At 39.7% G+C, this 22,534-nt stretch overlaps 1 protein-coding gene across 13 annotated transcripts in view; it reads right to left on the minus strand.

The window, feature by feature from the left end:
* Positions 1-22,534, minus strand: part of SYNE1 (spectrin repeat containing nuclear envelope protein 1) — a 427,871-nt gene that overhangs the window by 174,846 nt on the left and 230,491 nt on the right. For all 13 annotated transcript variants that reach the window (XM_032485189.1, XM_032485193.1, XM_032485194.1 and 10 more), the window contains 13 exons: positions 21,100-21,252; positions 20,640-20,807; positions 18,559-18,735; positions 16,490-16,636; positions 12,564-12,689; positions 11,066-11,242; positions 9,857-10,122; positions 6,163-8,323; positions 3,862-4,199; positions 3,518-3,662; positions 2,631-2,849; positions 1,512-1,771; positions 46-211 (listed from right to left, as the gene is read on the minus strand). In XM_032485189.1, coding sequence (XP_032341080.1) covers positions 46-211; positions 1,512-1,771; positions 2,631-2,849; positions 3,518-3,662; positions 3,862-4,199; positions 6,163-8,323; positions 9,857-10,122; positions 11,066-11,242; positions 12,564-12,689; positions 16,490-16,636; positions 18,559-18,735; positions 20,640-20,807; positions 21,100-21,252 — 4,503 coding nt within the window. The remainder of the gene's footprint in view (positions 1-45; positions 212-1,511; positions 1,772-2,630; positions 2,850-3,517; positions 3,663-3,861; positions 4,200-6,162; positions 8,324-9,856; positions 10,123-11,065; positions 11,243-12,563; positions 12,690-16,489; positions 16,637-18,558; positions 18,736-20,639; positions 20,808-21,099; positions 21,253-22,534) is intronic.

Here is a 22,534-nt window from a genome sequence, read left to right on the forward strand (position 1 = left end):
AGGACAGTTTTTTAAAATGATGGGTATATGAAATGAGTTTTGTACCTTAAGTTCTTCAAGTTGAGCATCTACTTCTAGTGTCGGATTCCCCAAATACTCCTTCGTTTCCTGAACCCAGGCTTTGACGGAATTGATGTGGGTCTCCACCACTTGTCGCTCCTTCAGCTCCTGCTTTGCCACCTGTCCGTTCTTCTTCACTTTCTCCTGCATGCTTCAGAAACATTAAAGGGAGAAAGCAGACAAGGACTTGCGATGAAAGGAACCCCCAAGACATGGCGTCATATTGTCCAAAACAGACATTACAAAAGTGAAGCCTCCTATCTTTTTTCCAAATAAAGACACTTCCCCAAAACTGGCAGCTAATTTTCAGTGACGTTTACATTTACCTCCGGTTTAACAGAAGAATGACATTATGTGAAGTGAATGATCTACCCCCTGGAAAACTGAGAGTGGACATCCCCCTGTGCCACGATATTGCAATTCATTTTCTTATCTAAGGTAACCTGGAGATGGTTTGGTTTCTATTTCCCCTTTGGAAATTTACTCCAAGGGTACAGAATCATCAGAGTTTAAAAGTGACGTGTAATTGGAATATCTGTGGCTATTAGAAACCAATCTTTACGTTAAAAAAAAAATCTAGCGTTGGGAATTTTACAATTAATAATGTTGAACATCCAAATTATGTCTTTATTTGAATTAACATAAATTTGATTAGAAAGTTTAAATAAGTGGAGTCAGATTATCCTGAATTCCTCTATTAAGCGAAAGAGGTGAATATAAGCTATGTGCGAGTAATATTAGTTAATACGGGAGTTAAATTATATACTGACATTTCCTTTCTGGCCTAGTAAGTGAAGCAGGCTGGTTATACATCACGAAGGTTTACTTTCTCTTTCTGCTAAGTTCACTACCAGTAAATGGCTGGTGTTATTTACCTGGACTTGTATCATCCTTGCTCTAATCACTCTGGCATCCAACTGAGCCAGTGAGTTGTCCAGCTTTATCAAAACGAAGTTCTCAATAGCTCCCAACTGCTTACCTTTCAAGCTTTATTTCTCACGAATCGTCCCATCACTCAACAGTTCCCGGAAAGTGACATGCTTACTTCCAAACTTTCTTACTTGCCGTTGCCCTGCTTACAGAACCCTCCCCTCCGCCTCACTGCCTGGCTTAGGCCTGCCTAGTCTTCTGCTTAAAAACCCCTCCTGAAGGGAAGCGGTCCCTGACTCCTCTCCTGGGTGAGTCCCTCAGCGCCCTTCCCACGCTCCTAGACCGTGCCTTTAGCCCACCTCCGCTGCTCCCTGTAAACCCGCGAAGGCAGAGATCAAATCTGGCTCATCACTGCATTTCTAAACACGACTAGGCATGTACCAGCTAGCAAGGCTGATAGGAACAGTCCCCAGATTTTTAAGGTCACATGATGGTGCACCCCTAAACTCTTCAGACCACACTTGTCCCTTTGGGGCATGGCCAAGGTTAGAAACAGAGAAAGAGAGCAGGTGTGTAATTACTTCAGGCACCGCTCCTGCAGGACGGCGACTCCCTGCACAGCGGCCGGCTCGGCTCCCGGGGTGGGCGTGGCCCCATCGCGGAGCATGCTCAGTGCCTGCCGCCGCAGCATCCCCATGGCCGACTGCTGCTGCTCCAGCTCCAGAGCCAGTGCGTCGTGATGTTCAAGGAGTGTTAAGAGTTCCGCTTTTGAGGCTTTCTCTGCTGAAGTTCCCGGCAATTTTTCTTGCAGCTGATCAATCATTTCAGTGGCTTTTTTAACCTAATGACAAAGTTCAAAAGCAAATAAACTGAAAAAAAAAAAAAAAAAGGCAATTCCAAAAAAGGCCACATTTGGCACTGATGCATCGAAGCACGTTAAAGATGATGTAAACTCTAAACCTCAGGAAACTAAAACGTGAACAATCTCCTTAACATGGAGGGAAAGACCACCTCTGTTATCCCTGGCTTTAAGGTTTAGTCTCAAAATGATATCAGGGCCATCAGAGGCTGTGTAACATGGAAGAAGTTTCTTTTAAATTCTTTTAGCTAAAGAGAGAAAAATTCTTTTCAATAATTATGTTAAGATGAATGTGCCTTTGAGTCATAAAGACGATGTAGCTTAAAACATTGAACCCTACTCAAAAGACAGGAGATATTAAACATAGGATTTGGGAAATGAGTTAAATTCCTGCTTATTCTCATGGCAAACACAAAGTGTTCAGGGCTATGGAACATTCTCACTAAGAGTCTCAGAAATGGGACAAAATGGGCTTGTCCTCCTTTCAAAATGTGATTGCTTAGTTTTCTTATTAAAATAATTGGACCTGGACTTGGGACTTAACTGCATGTTGCATGATGTATTTTGTTGCATAATCTGGTTTTCATGTCATGGAAATAGAGATTGTTTTTTTCTTTTTTAATGGAGGTACTAGGGATTGAACCCAGGACCTGGTGCATGCTAAGCACGGGCTCTACCACTGAGCTATGCCCTCCCCGTCCCCTGGAAATAGAGATTTTTACAGAACGCTTTTTACTTCATAAGGCCAATTTCAAAAAAGAAGCAGAATACTGGTTTTCAAAATATATTCTCATCAGCTAGGAAACAACAATTTGAGCTCATCAGTAATAATGTAAATTACCTTCTCGTTAAAGCCCTTCCACTCATCCACTGCATCTTCCAGGATCTTCTCCTGGTCCTGGGCCACCGCACGGAGCCGTGTCCAGCGCTGCCGGACTGCAGTCCTCGACCTGCCTATGGTCGCTTTGCTTGAGTCGTTCCCGCTTCTTTCCAGCTCTGAAGCTCTACCCTCTAAGGCCACGATTTTCTCATGAAAAGAGTTAACTACTGACACTAAAGCCTGGGGTAGGGGGAGGAGAAGAGAGATTGAGGGAAGAGACTGATTTTTTTAACAGCTCTATGGATTTTGGTAAAGCCCAAAATTAGCTGCAAAAGGAAATGTTTCTACATACACTGATTTTCCTCTGCTAACTCTTGCTTTTACGTTTGATTTGTAATTGAGTTAGGCTTCAGGTTTTTTAAAGAGGTAAAGTCAGTATTCATGAAAAACAAAAGTTTATGTGACATTGAAATGACATTCTCCCATTTTTCAAAATTAGCAAAAACATAAGTGAATGGAATGTGATATTCAAGTATGTTACATTCAACCTTATATTGCTGAGATATATGAGTGAGACTCAGTTATTAATTTTTGAATTTTAATTAAATTAATCTAAGTTATCACCAGAAAGTATTTACTGAAATTTATTCTGTTTCATCTCATCAGAAGCAAATTGCTCTGAATGTCCCTTTTGAAACCTAGCTACGCATTTCCAACGGTAATCCTAAAACGGTGACAGCATTAAATAAGTAAAAACTGCTACGAAATGTGGCTAAATGTATCATTTTGGTGTTTAAGAAGCCCAGGTGGAAATGAAGATTTATTGACTTGTTTCTGGAATGATCACATTATAAAAATCCATTACAGTTACAATGAAAGGATATTAAAAACAACACAACAAAACTCACCTTGTGTTCTGACAATTTTTCTTCTGCCTCAAGACTGGAAGAAGTCTTCAATAAAGAAAATTCAGACAATTTCTTTTCTGCATCATTCATCAACTCAATAACCTCTTCCCTTGCTTTCTGATAATCCTGCCACTGAGCTGCACATCTTGAAAAAAAATCCAACAAAACTCAATAAGCAACTTAAAATCATACATCTCTATACACAGAGCTCTGATGTCAAGATGTCAAAAGATATTTAAAAGAGAAGAATGAATTTATACAATAATGTACATCATTAGTATATTGCGATTTTCTGTGTGAAAATCCATTTCCCTGGCATATAAAGAATAAGACAACTCTAATACCTCTGCAGGAGGTCTGACTGGGCGTGTGAGTCCTGTAGAATCCTCTGGCTTTTCTCTTCTAGGGAAGTCATTTTCTGTGCTAGGTCCTCTTTCCCAGTTGGCTTGATGAGTGGGTCCAGGTTGGCTACCAGGCCTTGGAGCTCCTCCAGACTGCTGTGGAACTGATCCTCTGTGCTAAAAAATTCCATGTGGCTTTTAAGACTTTCCTCTGCGCTCTCCACATCCAGGCCATTGCCCGTCAGCTGTAACATTTCATGAGCATCCTCAAGCCAGTCGTTAGCTGCCTGAAATACCTGATAGTACCTTTGACATTGACTGTATATTTGAGTCAAGGTAGCCTGAAAAACAGCAATCGCAAACATGATCAACTCTCATCTGCAATGTGTTTGCAGCAAATAATTTAAATTTTCCATTTCTTTTCCAGTCCTCAGTCACATTAATGTATATGTATAGTAAATAAATTGCTAAGCTAGTAAGAATTTTTTTTGGTGCAATCCATTATTATCCTTTATTTTTACTTCTACTCTTCTTGTTATAAATTTATTATTGCAGTTAAATAAAAAGGACATAAATGGAAGAGAAATTTATGAGGGTTCTTAAATTTCCTCTCTCACTAAAGAAAAAATATAATTTTTAGTAATATGTGGCAGAATGAATATTTATCAAAGTGAAATAACACTTCAGTTAATTAGAAGTATAATAATACTGGTGGGAACGTAAACTGGTATAGCCACTATGGAAAACAATATGGAAATTCCGCAATTAACTGCCAATATGATCCAGCAATCCCACTTCTGAGTATTTATCCAAAGAAAGCAAAATCATTATCTTGAAGAGACACCTGTACTCTCACGTTCATAGCAGTGTTATTCACAATAGTCAAGGTATGGAAACAACCTAAGTGTCCACCCACCAATAAATGGATAAAGAAAATACACACACTGGAATATTATCCAGCCCCCAAACAAGAAGGAAATCCTGTCATTTCCAAAAACGTAGAGAAACCTGGAAGATATCATGCTAAGTGAAATAAGGCAGACAGAGAAAGACAAGTATCACATGGTCTCACTTATATATGGAGTCTAAAGAAAGAGAAAAAGCTGAAATCATAGAAACTTAGAGTAGAAAAGTGGTTGCCAGGGGCTGGGGGTGGAGGATGGGGGTGAACAAAACTGAGAGGTTGGTAAAATGGTGTAAACTTTTAGTTCTAAGATGAATAAGGTCTGAGGATCTAATGTGTAACATTAATGTGTAACATCTAACGTGATAACGGTGCTTAAATTTGCTTAAAAAGTAGAAGTTAAATGTTCCCATTAAAATAAAAAAGATAAATATGTGACATGATGGATGTGTTAATGTGTTAATTAACTTGAATGGGGAAATTCTTCAACAGTGTATATGCACACCAAACCATCATATTGTACACTTTAAATATCTTACCATTTTATTTGTCAATTACCCCTCAATAAAGCTGGAGGGAAAAAAAGAAAGTGTAATAACACCAAACTTCCAAACTGGCATTTACCAGACTAGGTAGTGATTTTGGGTAGTGGAACAGTAGCCTGTAAGTCTTGAATAGAGACTAAGATAGAAAAGTTTAAGAATGGAAAGCTGACCCCTATATAACGAAGTCCATTATAAGGAAAGGAAACATTCTAACTGGCCGGCGTTGACTGGAGAAGACAAGCCATTACTGTGCAAACAAAGATGCAGAGAAGTGGCAGAGAAAGTGCATGTAAGATTAGTATTTAATGGGGAAAGAATGAGGATGGCAAAGCAAAGACTCAGTGGTGGCGGTCAGAAATGCCACCAGAACCATGAGCTGCAGTTATTCGGGTCCAAACAATCAATAAGACTACCAGGTTAAATACTCTGTCTCTACAGCTCTAGGGATGTAGTGTTTGGGAAAACAAAACAAAACAAAATGAAACAAAACAACAATGAATTAGCATGAAAAGGTAAAAATATACTAATTCTATTATTAATTACTCACATATGGTAATAATTATATTAGTGCCATCAGTTATCACCTCTCCAAAGGACAGAGAAAACTGAAGTGTTACCGTATTATAGCTAAAGTCAACAAGGAAATCACATGAAGTGAATATCATGAGCATAAATGATAAAAACAGCCTTTTAAGTCACAATTGATGATGATTCTGTGTAGTGTCAAAAAAAAGAAATATTTAAGGAAGGAATTCTAACCAAAAACCAAAAACCAAAACAGAACAAAGAATTCCTCATACTTGTTTACAAAGCAGCAAAGTGGGAAACAGAAAGGAGAATCCCGGTCGTACCGACCTGTCTGGTGCGCAGAGCTTCCTGAACGTCCCCGTCCAGCTCTGCGAGTTCAGCCAGGGTGTGCTGCAGGTCGGCGGAAATCAGCTCCTTAGCCTTCGTGAACTTCTCCTGCTCTCTGTCACTCAGGGCGTTCATTATCCTCAGGCTGGACTGCACCTCTTCCTGGTGAATCTGGACCTTCCTGATCTCCTCCTGGATGTCCCGCAGGTTCAGGTCCAGGCACAGCGGCCCACTGAGCTCGGCCTTCACCCCCCTCAGCCAGTCCAGGGAGCGGCTCAGCTCCGTCTGGAAGTCCCTGCTCTGCACCATGCGACTCTCGCACTCTGTCACCGTCGCGCCGATGGCGGAAGTCAACTGTTTTAGCTCCTCTTGCCAGGACTGCATCTGATGCTTGGCTTTCTCATAAGCCAAGGGATCAAGGTGCGGAACCAGATCTTCAAGATGCACGGCCACTCGTTTTAGCAGAATGCCTGACTCCCGGAGGCTTCCTGCCAGGGAGTGGTACAGTTTGAGCTTCTCCTCTGCGGGCAGTGTCTCCTCATTCACCTTGGACTGCTCTGTTTTCACACCCTCTAGCTGTTTCTCTAGCTGTTGGCACATCTTTTCGTGCTCCTGATAAGCACTGGTGGTGTCTTCTAGTAAGCTAACCCTTTGTTCTGTTTGTCGCTTCAGCCTGTGGTACAAGGTGACGAGATGCAGCATCTTATCCGGCTGCCACGGCTGCCCGGTGCTGCGAAAACTTTCTTTCTTCTGGTTCAGCTCATCTACCGCCTCCGCGAGGCCCGCCACCTCTCCCGCCAGAGCCCTGCAGCCATCCTGAAGGGACAGGGCTTCTCCCACCACCAGGTCAGTGGGGACTTGGCTCATCTTTGAGAACTGGTCTTCCAGTTCACTCAGAGTCTGGGTGGTCAACTCGATCAAGGAAGCGTATTCCTTCTGAGCAAGGATGGCCTCTTGGACTTTATAGAACTTGTCTTTGGCCAAGTCAACAATGACATTGAACTGCAGGGGCAGTGCACTGAGCTTCTCGTTGAGGTAGGAATGATCGACTTCATTCAGTGACGGCAGCATGGCCTGCCCGGTTCTCTGGAGCGTAAAGAGGAGATTTTCATATTCTGGAGACTGCTCAAGGATGTGCTGGTACTTGGCCAGTTGCGTATGAAGCTCAGGACTCTCGTTCATTAGGTTGATCTCAGGAAATGTAATAATATCTGCTTGTTTTAGCCAGTGACAAGCTTTATCAAAATCTTCTTTAAAATGCTTCCTAGAAACCAAGTTTTTCTCTAATTCCTGGAGCCTATGGCTACACTTTTGTAAAACGGTGTCATAGACACTCTGCAGCTCCTGAAGCTTACCCAGCACTTCATTCTTTTCCTGCTCTGTGGCTCCTTTCATCAGTTCACGGCCCTGGGCCCAGAGTCCAGTGACTTCGTTCTGGTAAGTCTTGAGGCTGGCTTGTGCGCTCCTGCAGGTTTTAACTTGTTTGCTCACGTCATCCGGTAACAGGCATATGTGTTCCCGGAACATTATCTTGCGCTCGTGTTGCTGAATTTGGCTGGTCGCCTGGAACACCGCTATTAGAAACTGGGTTTTCTCAGACAAAGCCTTGTTCAGATACTTTCGTCTCTGGCCCACTAAGTCGCTGAGACTGTTCACATGCCTCTGTGCATCAGAGAGTGCCTTCTGGATCATCTGCCTCTCGTTTAGGCCAAGGTCAGTCATCACTCGGTCAGCATCCTTAATAAGTGATTTCAGGAGCATCTGCTTGGCCTCCAGTTCGCTGCAAATGGCCAGGTGGTCCATGAGAAGGCTCTGAGCCATATCAGGCGGGGGGCTCTGCTTCAGGGCCTCGGCAATGGTGGGTTGCTGCTCCTCTGCCCACTGCATCAGCTCCTGAAATCTGGACCGAACCACACTTAACTCCTCCAGGTTGGTGATGGATGCTTGGATTTTCCTTTTGACAAGGTCTTCCAGCTGAAACCAACGTTGTTCCAGGTGGCTTGTCTGTTCCTTGACTAATTCCTTGTCATCTAAATTCAGATGTTCGACCATTTTCTGCTTCCGCTCTTTCAGATCGTCAATGGCCTGCTTTCTCTCCTGCAGGGCCAGTGCTAACTTTCTCAAAGCTTCCAGGTGGACGGCTGTACTCTCTGCATCAGACCTATATATTTATTAAGAGACAGACAAGCAAGTTAACCTCAGTCAATACCCGTGTTTGTTGCGATCATGTTAAATTACACATGACCATCTTCTTCAAGTGAGTGTTCTCAGCTTAGAGTGGCTCAATTCATGGCTTATTGACAGAGATGCTGTGGTTCTTGTGGAAAGTAAGACTCCTATATTCCTATATCAGAAGTTGAAACAAAGCAAGCTTTCTGGACACTTCTTCTCTGCACTTCTTCTAGCTAAGGCTGTGCTCCCATCGCATTTGACATGTGCTTTTAGCTTCTGCTTCTGGCCTCATCAACTGAGCAGGATCTGCATATTAAAAAGATCCCTTGATGACTTGCGTAAACACTAAACATTGAGAAGCAATGATCTACTGCATTCTTGAAAATGGCACTTAAGGAAATTAAGTGATTTAGGATTTATGTGCTGAGAAGAAGCCCCAGTGGACAATCTGGTGCTGGATCGTACCATCTGGAAGATACAATCAATGGCTCTAACAGCTGCTCATCTGTGTCACTTAGATATTTTTTGTTTATCATTAAAAATCTTTAAAAATAGGTGTGAAATGCAAAGAATTTTCATCTGACTACAAGACACACAGGAGAAAATGGAATCTTACTGTCTTTTTCATTTACAAAATGATTAGTTCTGAAGTGTGAGATAGAGTGTTTGGGAGGCCACATGATGAGTTCTGTTTGGGACGGATTAGGTCTGAGGTGTTTGTGGGTTAACCAGATGGAGGTGCCCATTGAAAGCCTCAAAGAAGGGTCTTTGCTGATATTGGATTCATCCCAAAGACCAGTAAGATGCTGAGCATCGAGAAAAAGTAAACAAATCAGAAAATAGTGTACCTCCTCCCCCAAACCAACCAAACAGCCACAATTTAACTACATCTAGAATAATGTTGCCAGTTTTAGCTGCTACAAATGAATAAATCTGGGCAGAAGAAGTACAGGTTTTAATAATCATAGTGATCAGAGGTACAGAAAGATTTCCCCAAGAATACTCAGTGTATGTGCTATAAAATCACAAAAAACACACACCGAGTTTAGATTGTTCACTAAGTTCTAGAACACCACAGGTACAAGACAAAACTTGACTGCATTACATAGAATGCGTTCTTTTAGAGAACTGACAAGAAGCCTATGGAATTAGAGACTCAAGAAGGATTCATTTCATAAATTCATAGATGGTAGTCCCACAGCTGGTAATTAAACAAAACTAGAAACATTCTTGGGATAGTCTTTGAAGTCACAGCGTAAGTCTTTGAAATATTCCTTGAGGTCACTGGTAAAAGTGGCACTGTTTTCAAACATTTTCTTGTTACCCACTGGTTAAATTAATATTGAGTGAAGAAAATCATGACTCTGTTTCCATATGATGACATCAGGTTCTCAATAATGTTTTATCAGTATTTACAATGGTAGAAAACAGATGTTTATAATGAAAGATATTTTTGATTTTTACAGAAATTAAGAAATTTCTGGGTTAGCATGTTGGCGACCCACTGGGGAACTGCTGTTACCTGGCTAAGTTATCCCATTCTGTGGTGAATTTTTCTAAGAACACTTCAACGACGTCCAAGCAGTCATGGTAATCTCTTGTTCTCTGAAGATCCTCTTCCCTTTGCAAGCACAGATTGGTGGACTGAAGGCATAGATCCAGCCACTGGTCATTTAAATGACTTATTTCCTTGTGTTCAGGAGACTCCTGTTTCTTGGTTAACTTGTCTACCTTTTCTGTAATCGTGGTCACTGATGCCTGTTTGCTCTGTAGTTTCTTAAGAAAATCCTAAAGGACAACAATAAAATAAATAACATGTAATAACTCGTCTCCACAGATAAATACAGATTGAGGCAAAGATACAATACATTTGAACACTTTAAGTTACTGAAGAATGTATAATGAAGGACAAAGAGAAAATCTAAACGTCATCATACCTCCTTACGAACACAAATTTCCAAGAGTGTAAGAATCAAAGGGTAACTGTGGTATTTTCTTTTGTTGTGTTTCTTTGAAAAGTATAAAAAGAAACTGATACATGTGAAACAATACGATAGCCACTAAGGAGAGACGTTAATATTTTATCTTAAAGTGCCTCCTTAGTTTTCTAAAAATGCTTAACGCTCATGCTATTGGGGAGAAAAAACAACTAATTTACGTCCTCTCAATTCTTCTTTCTGCATATGCAAACAGTCTTCCAATAGAAAATATAAATGGCTGATCATTATACAGAAAAAATAAATCTTAAACTTTGTTAAACATCTGGTACAACTTCCAGTCAAGTTAATATACTTATAATCATTTTCTATGATATTTTAAATTATATAAATATTTTATTACATTTAACTAATTTAAATTAGTTATATGTTAATCAGTATATTTTTTATGCATTAAATATATATTTGATACATTGATACATTTACAATCCTACAGCTTTAGCAATATTGTGATGGACAACTAATAAATTGTAAGACTTCTTGTTTAGAAGGCTCTGCCAGCTAAAGCACAGTTGTTCAGGAACAAACGACAGAGTGAATGTCCTTCAATGCAAGTGGCCAATTGGTGCACCAGGAAAGAATCTGAAAGTTTACTTTCTGATCTGTCCTTTTCTGACACCATGTGAAGGTCATTCTGATTCCATCTTGTTCTTTAGATAACTATGTGTAAGGTTTGGCTAACACACACCCATCCTGGTCTCCTCTGTCTCCCCTGGAGGCCACGTAATTCCTACCTTGACTTGAGAAACCATGTTCTGTGCAATATTTAGCTCCAGTTCTGAGTGTCTCCTCTTCATATTCTGTAGCTGCTGATCAGCATCCTGGAGGTAAATCCAAAGCTCAGCCTTCATGTGCTTGATCTCTTCCCAGCCTTGAGTTAGGTTCTGTGCCTGGGCAAGCCTTTGTTCGATCTCGAGAAAACACAGAAGCAAAAGTTAGCAGCCACAGACACATTTACGTTCCAGTGGATCAGCCTGTCCATGTACAGAGGCCAACACACACGCATACACACAACGATAGATCCAAAAGGAATTATTTATTTGCTCCAAGAAAAACAGATTTTTTATTTAGGTTTCCTAAAGATTTTAAATGTCTAAGATTTATGCCATATGTTTTCAATCAGCATTGTGAAGCTCTAGAAGTTTTAACAGTTTTATTGGGTAAGAAGCTGCCCTGATAGTTTTTCACATTGGGAACTTCAGTAGACACATCTGTTTGACTCATCAATCTGGGCCTGGGTTTAACTAGAAAAGACGTTCATTGCTCTCTATTGCCTTTGGCTGATACTTCTTATAAAACACTGAGTTATTAACATTTTGGATATATTTTTAGATTCGCTTCACTGGTTTTTGAAACCATATAATTTATTTCAATAAATAATTTCTTTAAAAAATGTGAATTATATCATTTTTCATAAGGATTTAAAGAGAGATTTGCTCTGATAATATAAAAGTGAAAAAGCTACATTATTTTAATTATTTTAACATCTACGTTATAATTATTTAATTACCGTGACGTCTTTATTACTTTTTTCCTTTAGCTCATTTTACTATTCTGTGAATATTTAACCAATTAAACACCGAAACCAAGTCTTTCTTTTTTTCAAACTTGAACATCTTGCGCTAGAGTTTAAGGCAGCAGCAGCAGCAGCAGCAAACACATGGCCTCTGTGGCGCCATCTGTCTGCTGCAGACAGGTACTGCTAACTCATCACAGCACTTTTTCCAATGAGCCCAGATACAGCTTCAGAATCCTTCTGAACACGACACCCAGTCACTGAAAATGGATTAGAAGGGTCATAACAGATGGCATGCTGCTTGCTATCTTAATAGAAAGCAAGGGTCAGGAACTCCTTTCATAGTAAGTATGACCTAAAGAAAAAGATGGGAAAGGAGAAAAGAACAACAACAACAACAAAAAAAGAGAGAGAGAGAGAAATAGGAAAAGAGGAAGAGAGAATGGTAATTTAGGAGAAAAGAGAAAAGGAAAGAGGTGGAAATGTTTAGCAGTTCCATGGGACTAAATATTTCAGTTCCAACTCAGTGGTAAAAGTATCGAAGTATGCCTACTTTTTTGTGACTCAGCTGAAATTCAAATACATATTTGTTATAAAGGCCACATGAACATTATAGCAGGAATGATCCAGGGAGTTCCCCCCACCCCCACATCTAACATTCAGGCAAGAGAACACAATAAAGCAAACACATTCAATGTCATATTTAAACTTTTTACCATTTGTTCTGTTTGTTGAATGTCTTTTGCTGTGGTTTTCACTGAAGAGTTTGACAAGTCACACATGGAGCAAAGGAGATCTAAGTAGGTCCTTGCCTGTTCCTGCAAAGCTCGGAAGTGTTTGACCTGAAAAAAAAAAAAAAAACTTTTCAGAATGAAAGAGACGCCTGCTATATTTAGACAGCAAATATCTGAACTGTTTGTAGTCTTCTGTTGACATTTCAAAAATAAACCTTTCTCTGCTCAGTATTTTCAGTGTTATAATGACACAGTTACTCACAAGAAGGATTTCAAAACACACTGGAGGGCTCCATTTGTCCACCAGCTGTTTCTCAATCTAATTAGTCTGTAGGATCTGGGAAAGGGAACACCCAAGAAACTTCTGTAATTTTTCCAGGTACTCTGTTCACATTCTAGCTTGTTTTCTATTTCAGAGAAAGAATCGGTTGCCTACTTTGGCCTGTTTTTAACATGTCTTTACATATTCTGGAGACATAAAGGAAAAGGTTCGTTGTGTGTGTGTAGGCTTCATTGGAGTTTGGTAAAAAGGCTGATGGCTGGGCTCTTTTTCTCTGCAGAAGGTTCATGTAGTGTTCTTCCCTTTCCATAAACCCAAGAAAGGCTCCTCCAGGTGTATCTTTAACTTATGCACAGAAACACAGAGAAATGTGTTTCTGTAAAGATACTCAGCATCTATTCAGGCTCTGTTTTAGATACTGGGCACAAAGCCATCCCCAAAGCAAAACCGCGGCTTCCACGGAGGCTACCCTCTTATGAGAAAGACAGAGAGCACACAAACACACAAACAAGTATGCAATGCAATGTTTGCTAGCAATGGACACCCTGGGGCAAGGTAAGGGCAGGCAAGTATAATGAAGAAGCACTGTTATTTTGGGATGAACAGACCTCCAACACCTCTCTGAGAAAAAGACTTTGAGTTTGTGGAGGGAGGAAGTTGTGCCATGGGGGTTAGGATGGGGAGCAGCAAACACAAAGCTCTGAGGTTGGAGCAGAGGGACACAGGTAGGAGCAGAGGTCAAAGAAATGGGCAGGAGTCAAACCATGGAGGACCTTTCGGGGACGCTGACCATCTATCCTGATGTGCTGGGTTTATGCTTCTGCGCCTTCTCCACTGCAGCACTACTGACATGAAGCCAGATAATGCTCTGCCGTGGGCTGTCTTGTGCATTGCAAGATGTTCCGCAGCAGCCCTGGCTGATACCCTCGGCACCCCCACCAGTCCTAGTTGGAACAACCAAAAAGTCTTCAGATGTTGTCAAATTTTTCCTGGGGAACAAAATCACTTCTCTGTTCTGACTGAGAACCACTGTTCTGGTCCCAACTGCAATTATGAAATATGGCCTCTTTATTAGAAAAACATTCATTTTTGGAAACCTATCAATAGAGCCTGCTTATCCATGGACTGTAAATCCATTCTAATAAATTTAGAATTTATTCCAAGTGTGATTGGAAGATACCAGGAGAAACATGATCTAACACAGGCCTTAAAAGAATCACACTTACTATGGTGTGGAGAAGAGTCTAGAGGGGTGACAGGAGCAGTGGAAGCAGGTGACCCGTTGTTAGGTGACTGCACGAGTCATATGAGAGGTGATGATGGCCTGACAGTGGGTAGGGGGTGATGGAGGTGGGAAGTGGTCCTCACTTACATCTTTGTGATAAGCGGGGAAGGAGGCATTGACTGCAAGTCGTGTGGGATAAAGTTGACCTTCAGAAACATCAAGTGATTTTCCAAGATCATAGTTAATAATGGAGCCTGACATTTTGACTCATCTCACATCTTTTCCTCTGAGCTGTGTGGTCTGCTTAGACCCATCACTCTCATGTAGGTGTAATAAATACAGATCAACTTCCCATTAAGTCAAAAATAGCACCTAGATTTTTATCCAGTGCTCAACCTGACTGGTATTTCACTTCCAGTTAGTATCCCTGGCCACTAACCAAAAGCCCTCCTCATATGCCCATGACCCAGAGAAAGTTATCTGTCCCGAACAGCTTTTGGAAATGAGAAGAGAATAAGATATTATAATTTTTATTTTATAAACATATTTACTTTAAAAAGGATAATGACTTATTTTAAGATTTATGTAGCTGGCCTGATTCCAAAAGCACTGGGAGCAGCTTGTTGCTTGTCAATGACAAAACAACTGCAAAAGACTTTTGCTAAAATCAACTTCAATTGCAAATCTGATAGTACTTTTTCTCACTTTCCCAAGTTCATGTGTCATGACTTATAAAAACATATATATGGAATTTTTAATGGCATCAAATCAGTCTGTCATTTACTAATGGTGGTGGGGACCATATTATCATCACATACTGATTGAGCCTTTACCATGTGGGAGGCACTGGGGATACACAACGCATCGTGAGGCCAGGACCAAGTTCAACTCTAGCCAGTCAAGGCCTGACCAGAGTCTGACCCCCGTCAGTAGTGGAATTCTCCAGTCACACATCCATGCTCGCCAACGACCCAGGGCCTGCTCAGCTTTACATGAAAGCAGTACGTGCCAAGGGGAATACTAATCAGAACAAAACAACCATAAAAATAAGAACAAAAAGAAACAACAACAAAAAAGCCCCTTCCCCTTCAGAACAACTGAGGTCCAAGTGTTTCCAGTACCTCCAGTTCCCTTCTCAGGCTGCTTTCTAAAGGGGGCAGCCCTTTTTGAGAGACTGCAGAAGAGGCAGAAAGCAAAGCAACGAACCACAGAGTCACCTAATCTGGACCCCAAGAAGGAGCAGTGCCCTCCTGTAACCACAGCTGAGTCTGGTGGATGCAGGAAACTTCCTGTTCTAGCAAAAGGTCATCAGGATTCATACTATTTTTCCCTCTCCTTTTTCTTTCTTTTCTTTGTTTGGTAACAAAGGAGAAAAATGAAGCTTTGGTCTGGATTGTTCCGCATAAAGTACACTGGAAACAAATAGCCACAAGACAATGAATGACCCAAGAAAGCTCACAGTTGAATGAAAAAGCAGAATATAGACAATTTTTCATTCATTTCTTGATTCAAGGAGAGCCATGTTTGATTTGTCCTGATCCCACTCTTCATAAGGTATAATACATGCGCTTCCGTGAACCATTTCATAACTTGAGTAATGTAAATCATTTAAGCAAGGAAGTATACTCTGGGGGATGTATTAACTGGACACATTCTCTACGCAGACTAAATGAGCAAGCATATTATTATAATTTCTGTTTGAGATTAAAAAATTGAATTATTTATTTCATACTCTTACTTTGTATCTGGCAGCAATAACCTTTACAATGAAATTCTTTTAAAATGTTTTCTTGGCAGTACATGGAAAAGTTGTTTCATACAAAAGTTTTAAAAATGTCCCTCAAATATTCTGATTACGCCTCAGCAGCAACATTTAAGTATGTAGATGTCAAATTAATATGTACGAGGTTCCTTTCACATGATAACAATGTTTCATTCACCATTCATCCAACAGCTATTTATTAAGTACCTTGCTTTGTGCACAAAAAAATGTGGGAGAGGCTAATATTGCTTTTCTGTTTACAAATCATGTGTATTGTGGTCAGACATCTGAATTTTTTCATTAACTTCCAGAAGCAAGCACACTTATAATCACTTTACATATCAGGACCCAAGAGGCTCAGAGAAATTAACAGTTTATCCATGGTCACCCAGTCGAGTAGGTATCTGAGCTGATCTTTTGGCTACAGTCCCCAGGCTCTTTCTGTTCTCCCAGACTGGCCCTCTGGTTTGCATTCGTCTCTCTGGGTAGAATATGAACACTACTAGGGTCAGGTTCAGATCTTATTTATACTTTTATATCCCCAGCTGCCAGCACAATTTGGCACATCCTACGTACTTAGTATGTTTCCAGGGAATGAATGAATCACAGTATAACATAAACTTTCAGGAGTCACAAACTACCTGCTTCACGGCTTCTGCCCTGCTAAGAGGTGGATACGTGCTTGGCTTTAAATCGGGCTGGACCGCAGAGAGCCAGGCCTGGCACTGTTGCAGAGTGTCCTGTCGGCTGACGTGCTTCTGAAGTTCATGTTCCAGACTCTGGTACACCTGAGACAGAACAATCATGCAGCGGTTGTGAGAGCTGTTTTCTATCTCTAGAAAGATCACTGCAATCAAATGAAACAAATCAACTGTAAATGGATTTCCTCCCCAGGGCTCGCCAGCACCGAAAACATATCTACAGAGTGTGCATATGTTCTATAATGTTGCAAAGCACATGAGCCATGCCCCAGTTTATAACTTCTCAATCCACGCAATACAGTATATTATCCTGGTTAGGGAAAGAGAATGTAGGCAGGGTTAACGTAACGGCAGCAATATGTTAAAATACATAAAATCTTTGAAGTACATTGGTCAAACATAGAAGTTTTTGCAGCTTTCCCAACGGTATAAATATTGCATTTTTTGTTTAAACTAGAAACTAAAGGTAAAATGCTGTCTATGAAAAGATAACTAATATTTCTCCAACTGAAATGCTTCTGCTTTAGGGGTCGGGTAAATTAGGACTAAATTATAACACAGGGGAGGGGAGAGTTTGATGCCCTGACTTCATCTGAGTAGCTACATTCTAGGACAACGATAATCCAGAATAATCCAAACATTTTTTAATACGTGTATTACTCAACCAGCCAACTTCCATTTCATCCATAAAGATGTATTGAGAAATTACTATGTGTTCCTTAAAATCAAGGTGAAATATTCCTGAGCAAACTACTCATCAAAAGAAAACAAAGAAAGATACGAGGCTAGACTGGCTTTTCTTTCATTATTGAGACAAGAGAAGCAATAACTAAGTTCTGCTTTTCTTAGTCATCCATTAAATTCATCATTTTCATCTGATATTAGGACTATCCCTTATTTATTTTTTATTCCAAGCAGAACTAAAAAGGAAAATGATATTTTGTTCTCTTTAACATTTTTGCAACCTCGAATCATGAGGTTCTGACTCTGTTCTTAGGATTTCATCTGCTTTTTAAAAATTTATTTTTGAAATGTTTGTCTTTCCAACGTTTACCATTAAAAAAAAATTAAGCTGTATCTTCAACACACAGAAAAAGCCCCTACTGCAAAGACAGAGCTCGACACACCCCTGCTGAGTGAGTGGGTGGATGAGTGCCCCAGGGAGCTCCACGCTGCTGTTTTCTCATCTCACTCCCTTTGCTCTTTGTCATCATCTAACGTTATTTGTTACAGTCCTTCATCCGTCTTTTTTAACTTAACTTTTTGAAGGTGGATTTTCCAAGTTTAGGTAGTCAACAATATCACCTAGCATTTTTTTTTTATTATCATCATGATGAACACAGACAATTTCCCCCATCACTTGTATTTCCCCAGTAATTACTCAGCCCAGTAGCAAAAATACACGGACTTTTTGCAGTGTCATTTATAAATTCTAGAATATTAAAAAGTAATCCACTAACTTTACTTAACTGTTGTTAAAAGGCCGCTTTTTATTTATCTTAGACTTATTTCTGTAACATTAAGAATTCCATTTTAGTGGAAGTATACCTCAAAATTGATACTTACTTCTTTTCTCAATTTCCACATGATACATAAAAATACCGAATTAGAGTAGAACCTAGGCTTCATAGTTACAAAAAATAAGTATTATGAAACTTACAGAATAAACTTATTTTGTTCTGTAAAATAAATGGCAAATTAGACAGAAGCATTGATGGTGTGCAAATAAAAACAAACAAAATTTTAAAAATTTATGCATAATCAATTCATAGAATAAAGGGATTGAGTAAAACCAAATATCTGAAATTCACCACTTTGTCACATTAATTAAATGTATGATGTATTAGTTCTATATTCACATAGCTGTGAAATCTACCCTCTTTTCTGTCTGGACAAACATCAAAACTGTCCCAAAGACTGAAGCTTAAAAACTATTTTTAAAGACTTCTAGCTTGCACAGCCTTTCTCCTTAATTCTTTGTCATTCTAGAACGTTCCTGTGGTGCTCACCCTCTGGGCTGTACTGCAGACGGCTGAGTAACTATCCTTCGTGCCCTGCACATGAGCCTGCACATTTTGTTTAAGTTTCGCTTGAAGGTGGTCTGCACACTGGCTAATCAAATTGTCTCCTTTAATTTTAAGGTTGTTCAAACGGTCTTCAAAGCCAGCAATTTCTTCCATCATTGCCTACAAAAACGAAACAAATACAGAGTTCTCATTATTCCAATTGTAGTCTTTAAATAATCTATTGATCACACAGGAAGTTTAAGATCAATTGTTTCACTGTTTAATGTTTTTAAAAGAGTTTTGCAATTTGTCTTGGTTACCATATCAGCAAATGAAAAAAAAAAAAGTAAGTTTTCAGGAATATTCCACTAGGAAGAGTTAATGAATTTAATGGAGTAAGTTACATAGAGATGATGACATAAACTGTAAGAGGAGTGAATTCATAACTGCTCTGGGAGAGAGAGATCTGCTCCGTGGTATTACTACCAGCAAAAAGGATGTTCATGTATTTTTCAGCTCTATTAATTATAATTCTGGTATAATTTATACCTAAATAATCTAATTACTATTCAGTCTAATTTACTAGTGTTTAATCTATCTAATAGTAGGATCTCTGATTTATGTAATAATCTAATGTCTAAATAAATTATGTAATACTAATTTTCATCTAATACTATTTATATTGATAAAAATAATATTTACCACTTACCATTTATTAAGCACCTGCTATCATCCAGAAACTATATATAAATCTTGATAAGTGTGTATTATTATTATTGTTTTACAGATAAGGAGACTGAAGCACAGAGAGGTTATATAATGTGCTCAAGGTCACACAGTCACCTGGCTTTGGACTTGGTTCTGCCTGACTCCAGCTCGTACACACCACTCGGCCCACACACGTTTACTAGTGAGCTTTCTCAAGAGAGGAAGAACCAACTTTTTCAAATCAGGTTCTGGTTTCCTTACTGCCCTATGATGCTAATGACAAGTAACATATTCCAACACAAGGGTTCCTGGGTCGACACTTCAATATATCTAAGGGAAACCTGGCAGTTTTTCAGCAGCCTAGGGTCCACCACTTTTCTCCCAATGGTGCTGGGTTAACAGTTATTATATGCACCTTATTGAAAAGAACCGTTCCGTCTTCAAGCTGGGACAGAACCACATCGTGAGGTTACTGACGGTATTTCCTCAGTGCCAAACAGACTGTATCATTTGGTTACTTTTCTGTTTGTATTTGCTAAATAAAATTTTCTCCTACAGATGGAAATCCTAAAGCCCAGAGAGGTTAACTAGTTGTCCTAAGACTTACTACTAGATATTTACCACATCACGACTAAAACTCAGTTTCCCATTAAGGTCACCCAAAGTGCTCCATGAAATTGTGACCATATGACATCTGTCATCTGGCACATATGATTACTAAAAATACATATTAGTAAAGATAAGAACACTTCATCTCAGTACTGTACTTCGTGGTTTACAAAATACTTTCACATATATTATCCCCCATGATGACCCTAACAGCTACGCAATGGATCTGATATCATTGCTGCCCTTTACAGAGGAGGAAAAGAGGAGGCTCAGAGAGGCTAAGTCCCCCCAGCTAGAAAGAAGAAAGTCTGGCTAGAATCTAGGCCCTCTGATTACTATTTCTATATATTATCTTTTCTAAAATAAAGATTATCTCTTTTTTTTTTCTTTGATCAATTCCTCCATGAAGAACATATTCTGCAATAAAAAACTATTAGCTGGGAAAAATGCTACAAGGTATTCAGAAGTGGAAAGCCAGGATTCAGCGGTTGTTGAAGTCACTTAAATATTAAATTCCACTGTTCTCAATTATCAGGCATTCTTATTTTTTAGGTTTGTTTTTTACGGAAGGGTCACTGATTTAAAGAGTACAGCAAAGCGACCCAGTAATACAAATACATACATATCAGGCAGCCCTGAGACTCAGACCTGATTCTTTAAGCACAGTCATTATGATCTAGAAAAAACGTGCGTGTATGCGCACGTGCACACACGGGCACACCTGTGAAAGCCACCCATATCCATTGGCTCTATAGAGATCGGCGTACCTTGTGGTGGGCCAGCTGCTGGGTGATGGTCTCTAGACTGCTTGTCTCCATGAGGTCGGGCGCCACCAGCCGTCCTGACATCTGCAGCAGCCACTTTTCCACCTCTTGGAGCTCGCTGTTGTAATCTTCGTGGTCTCTGACTTTCGCCTCGAGACTGCAGACGTGCTCCTGTGAAGCCAGGTGCCCATCAGAAGTGACTTTCTAGCCAAAAATCTACTCAAAGCTTAACAGCTTTAAAACCCCAGTGCAACGGATAGGGTAGGAAAAGTTACACACGTCAGAAAATCACCAGGAGCAGGAAAAAACAGAGTCGTTAACGCCATTTAAAATGCCCATCTGAATAAAAAGGAAAATACCGACCCATTACCAGTCTTTAAAATTTTCTGACAGATAAAAAGGAGCCTGGACCCTCTTTTTGGGAAAGGAACACATTGTTATTGAATTTCGGGTCTCTCCTTACCTTTCCTGCACTGCAGAGATCCTGGTAATCACTTTGAAGTTGATCTATTTTGTCCTTTAAAGTAACATCCTGCACCAGTTCCAGAAGGGCTTCACCTTTCTCTCTCACTGATTTTACTGATGGTTCATGGGACAGCACTGTTTGCTGAAGTGACTTGAATTACAAAGAAAAAAAAAAAAAGAGCCAGCTCATCTATGTGATCAAGGCAAATGTATATATGTACACATGTATATATACATATACATACATACTATATATATACACATAATTTATACACATATACACACACGTGGGGATTTATGAGATGATCTACTTTACATAAAGACCTGACATGATTTATAAATCAATAAATGTAAAACAATAAAGAGAGAATGTCTTTTTATGGCTAAGTCAGTTTTAAGATACAGAGTAAAACTAACCCATCAAACAGCACTTCACACGTGCAGAGCGAAGTAGGATAAAGAACTACATTGGGCTAAATTTAACATAGTTCATATTTCTGGCTTCTACCTCGTTCTTTTCAGCAGAGGGGAAAAAAGTCTTAACACAAAATGAAGGGAGCGAGGTGCTATCTTGATTTTGAGTCATGAAGTCAGTTGTAGCTTGAGCTGGATGTGAAGTTAGGGCAACAAATTCCAGCTGCACTGAAGCTAAAAGTGCTATTTAAATATATCAAGAACTCAGAGGAGAGTACAAAAAGCAGCAGTGATTTTTACATGACACCTTCAAACACACGCTATCAGGCTTGGCCCAAAAACCCGGGATAGGAATAGGCATGTTGGCTGGAAGAGGAAAAAGCTTCCAAGAGGAAAAGCTTCGAGGTGAGTCATCACACTGTATTTTTAAAGACTATCCCTAAATCATTCTGGTCAAATTTAGAAAACAAACTATAGAGGCTTCATATAATTCACATAAAAGCTTTCATAATTGTTTCCCAAATATGAATAGGTGAAATATTTGTTTTGTGGGAGGAGGTAATTAGGTTTATTTATTATTATTATTTATTTAATGGAGGTACTGGGGATTGAACCCATGAACTCGTGCATGCTAATCATGTGCTCTACCACTGAGCTGTGCCCTCCCTCCCTCCAAATAGGTGAAATATTTATATCATGAAGACTGATGTCGATATCACCATTCATTCTTTCAAAAACTAATGCCTAAGATTTTAACTATCCCTGGTTAATTAGAATTTATTTTCTTGACAATATGATGTCTTATTTTGAATTTTCATAGGTCAGCTTATAGGCCTTGGGTACCAAAAGATGAAGGAAACAGATAAAATCCACAAGTGAGAGATCCTGATGCCAGGAAGAGTCATTTGGAGGACTCATATACCTGTCACTGTCACACTGTCAGAACAGGTCTCCATTTACTGATACAATCTTTGAATATCAGGCAGATATGATTCCTGAATGGAAAAACCAGTCTGACG

This window comes from Camelus ferus, chromosome 8 (genome assembly GCF_009834535.1).
Source record: "Camelus ferus isolate YT-003-E chromosome 8, BCGSAC_Cfer_1.0, whole genome shotgun sequence".
NCBI lineage: Eukaryota > Metazoa > Chordata > Mammalia > Artiodactyla > Camelidae > Camelus > Camelus ferus.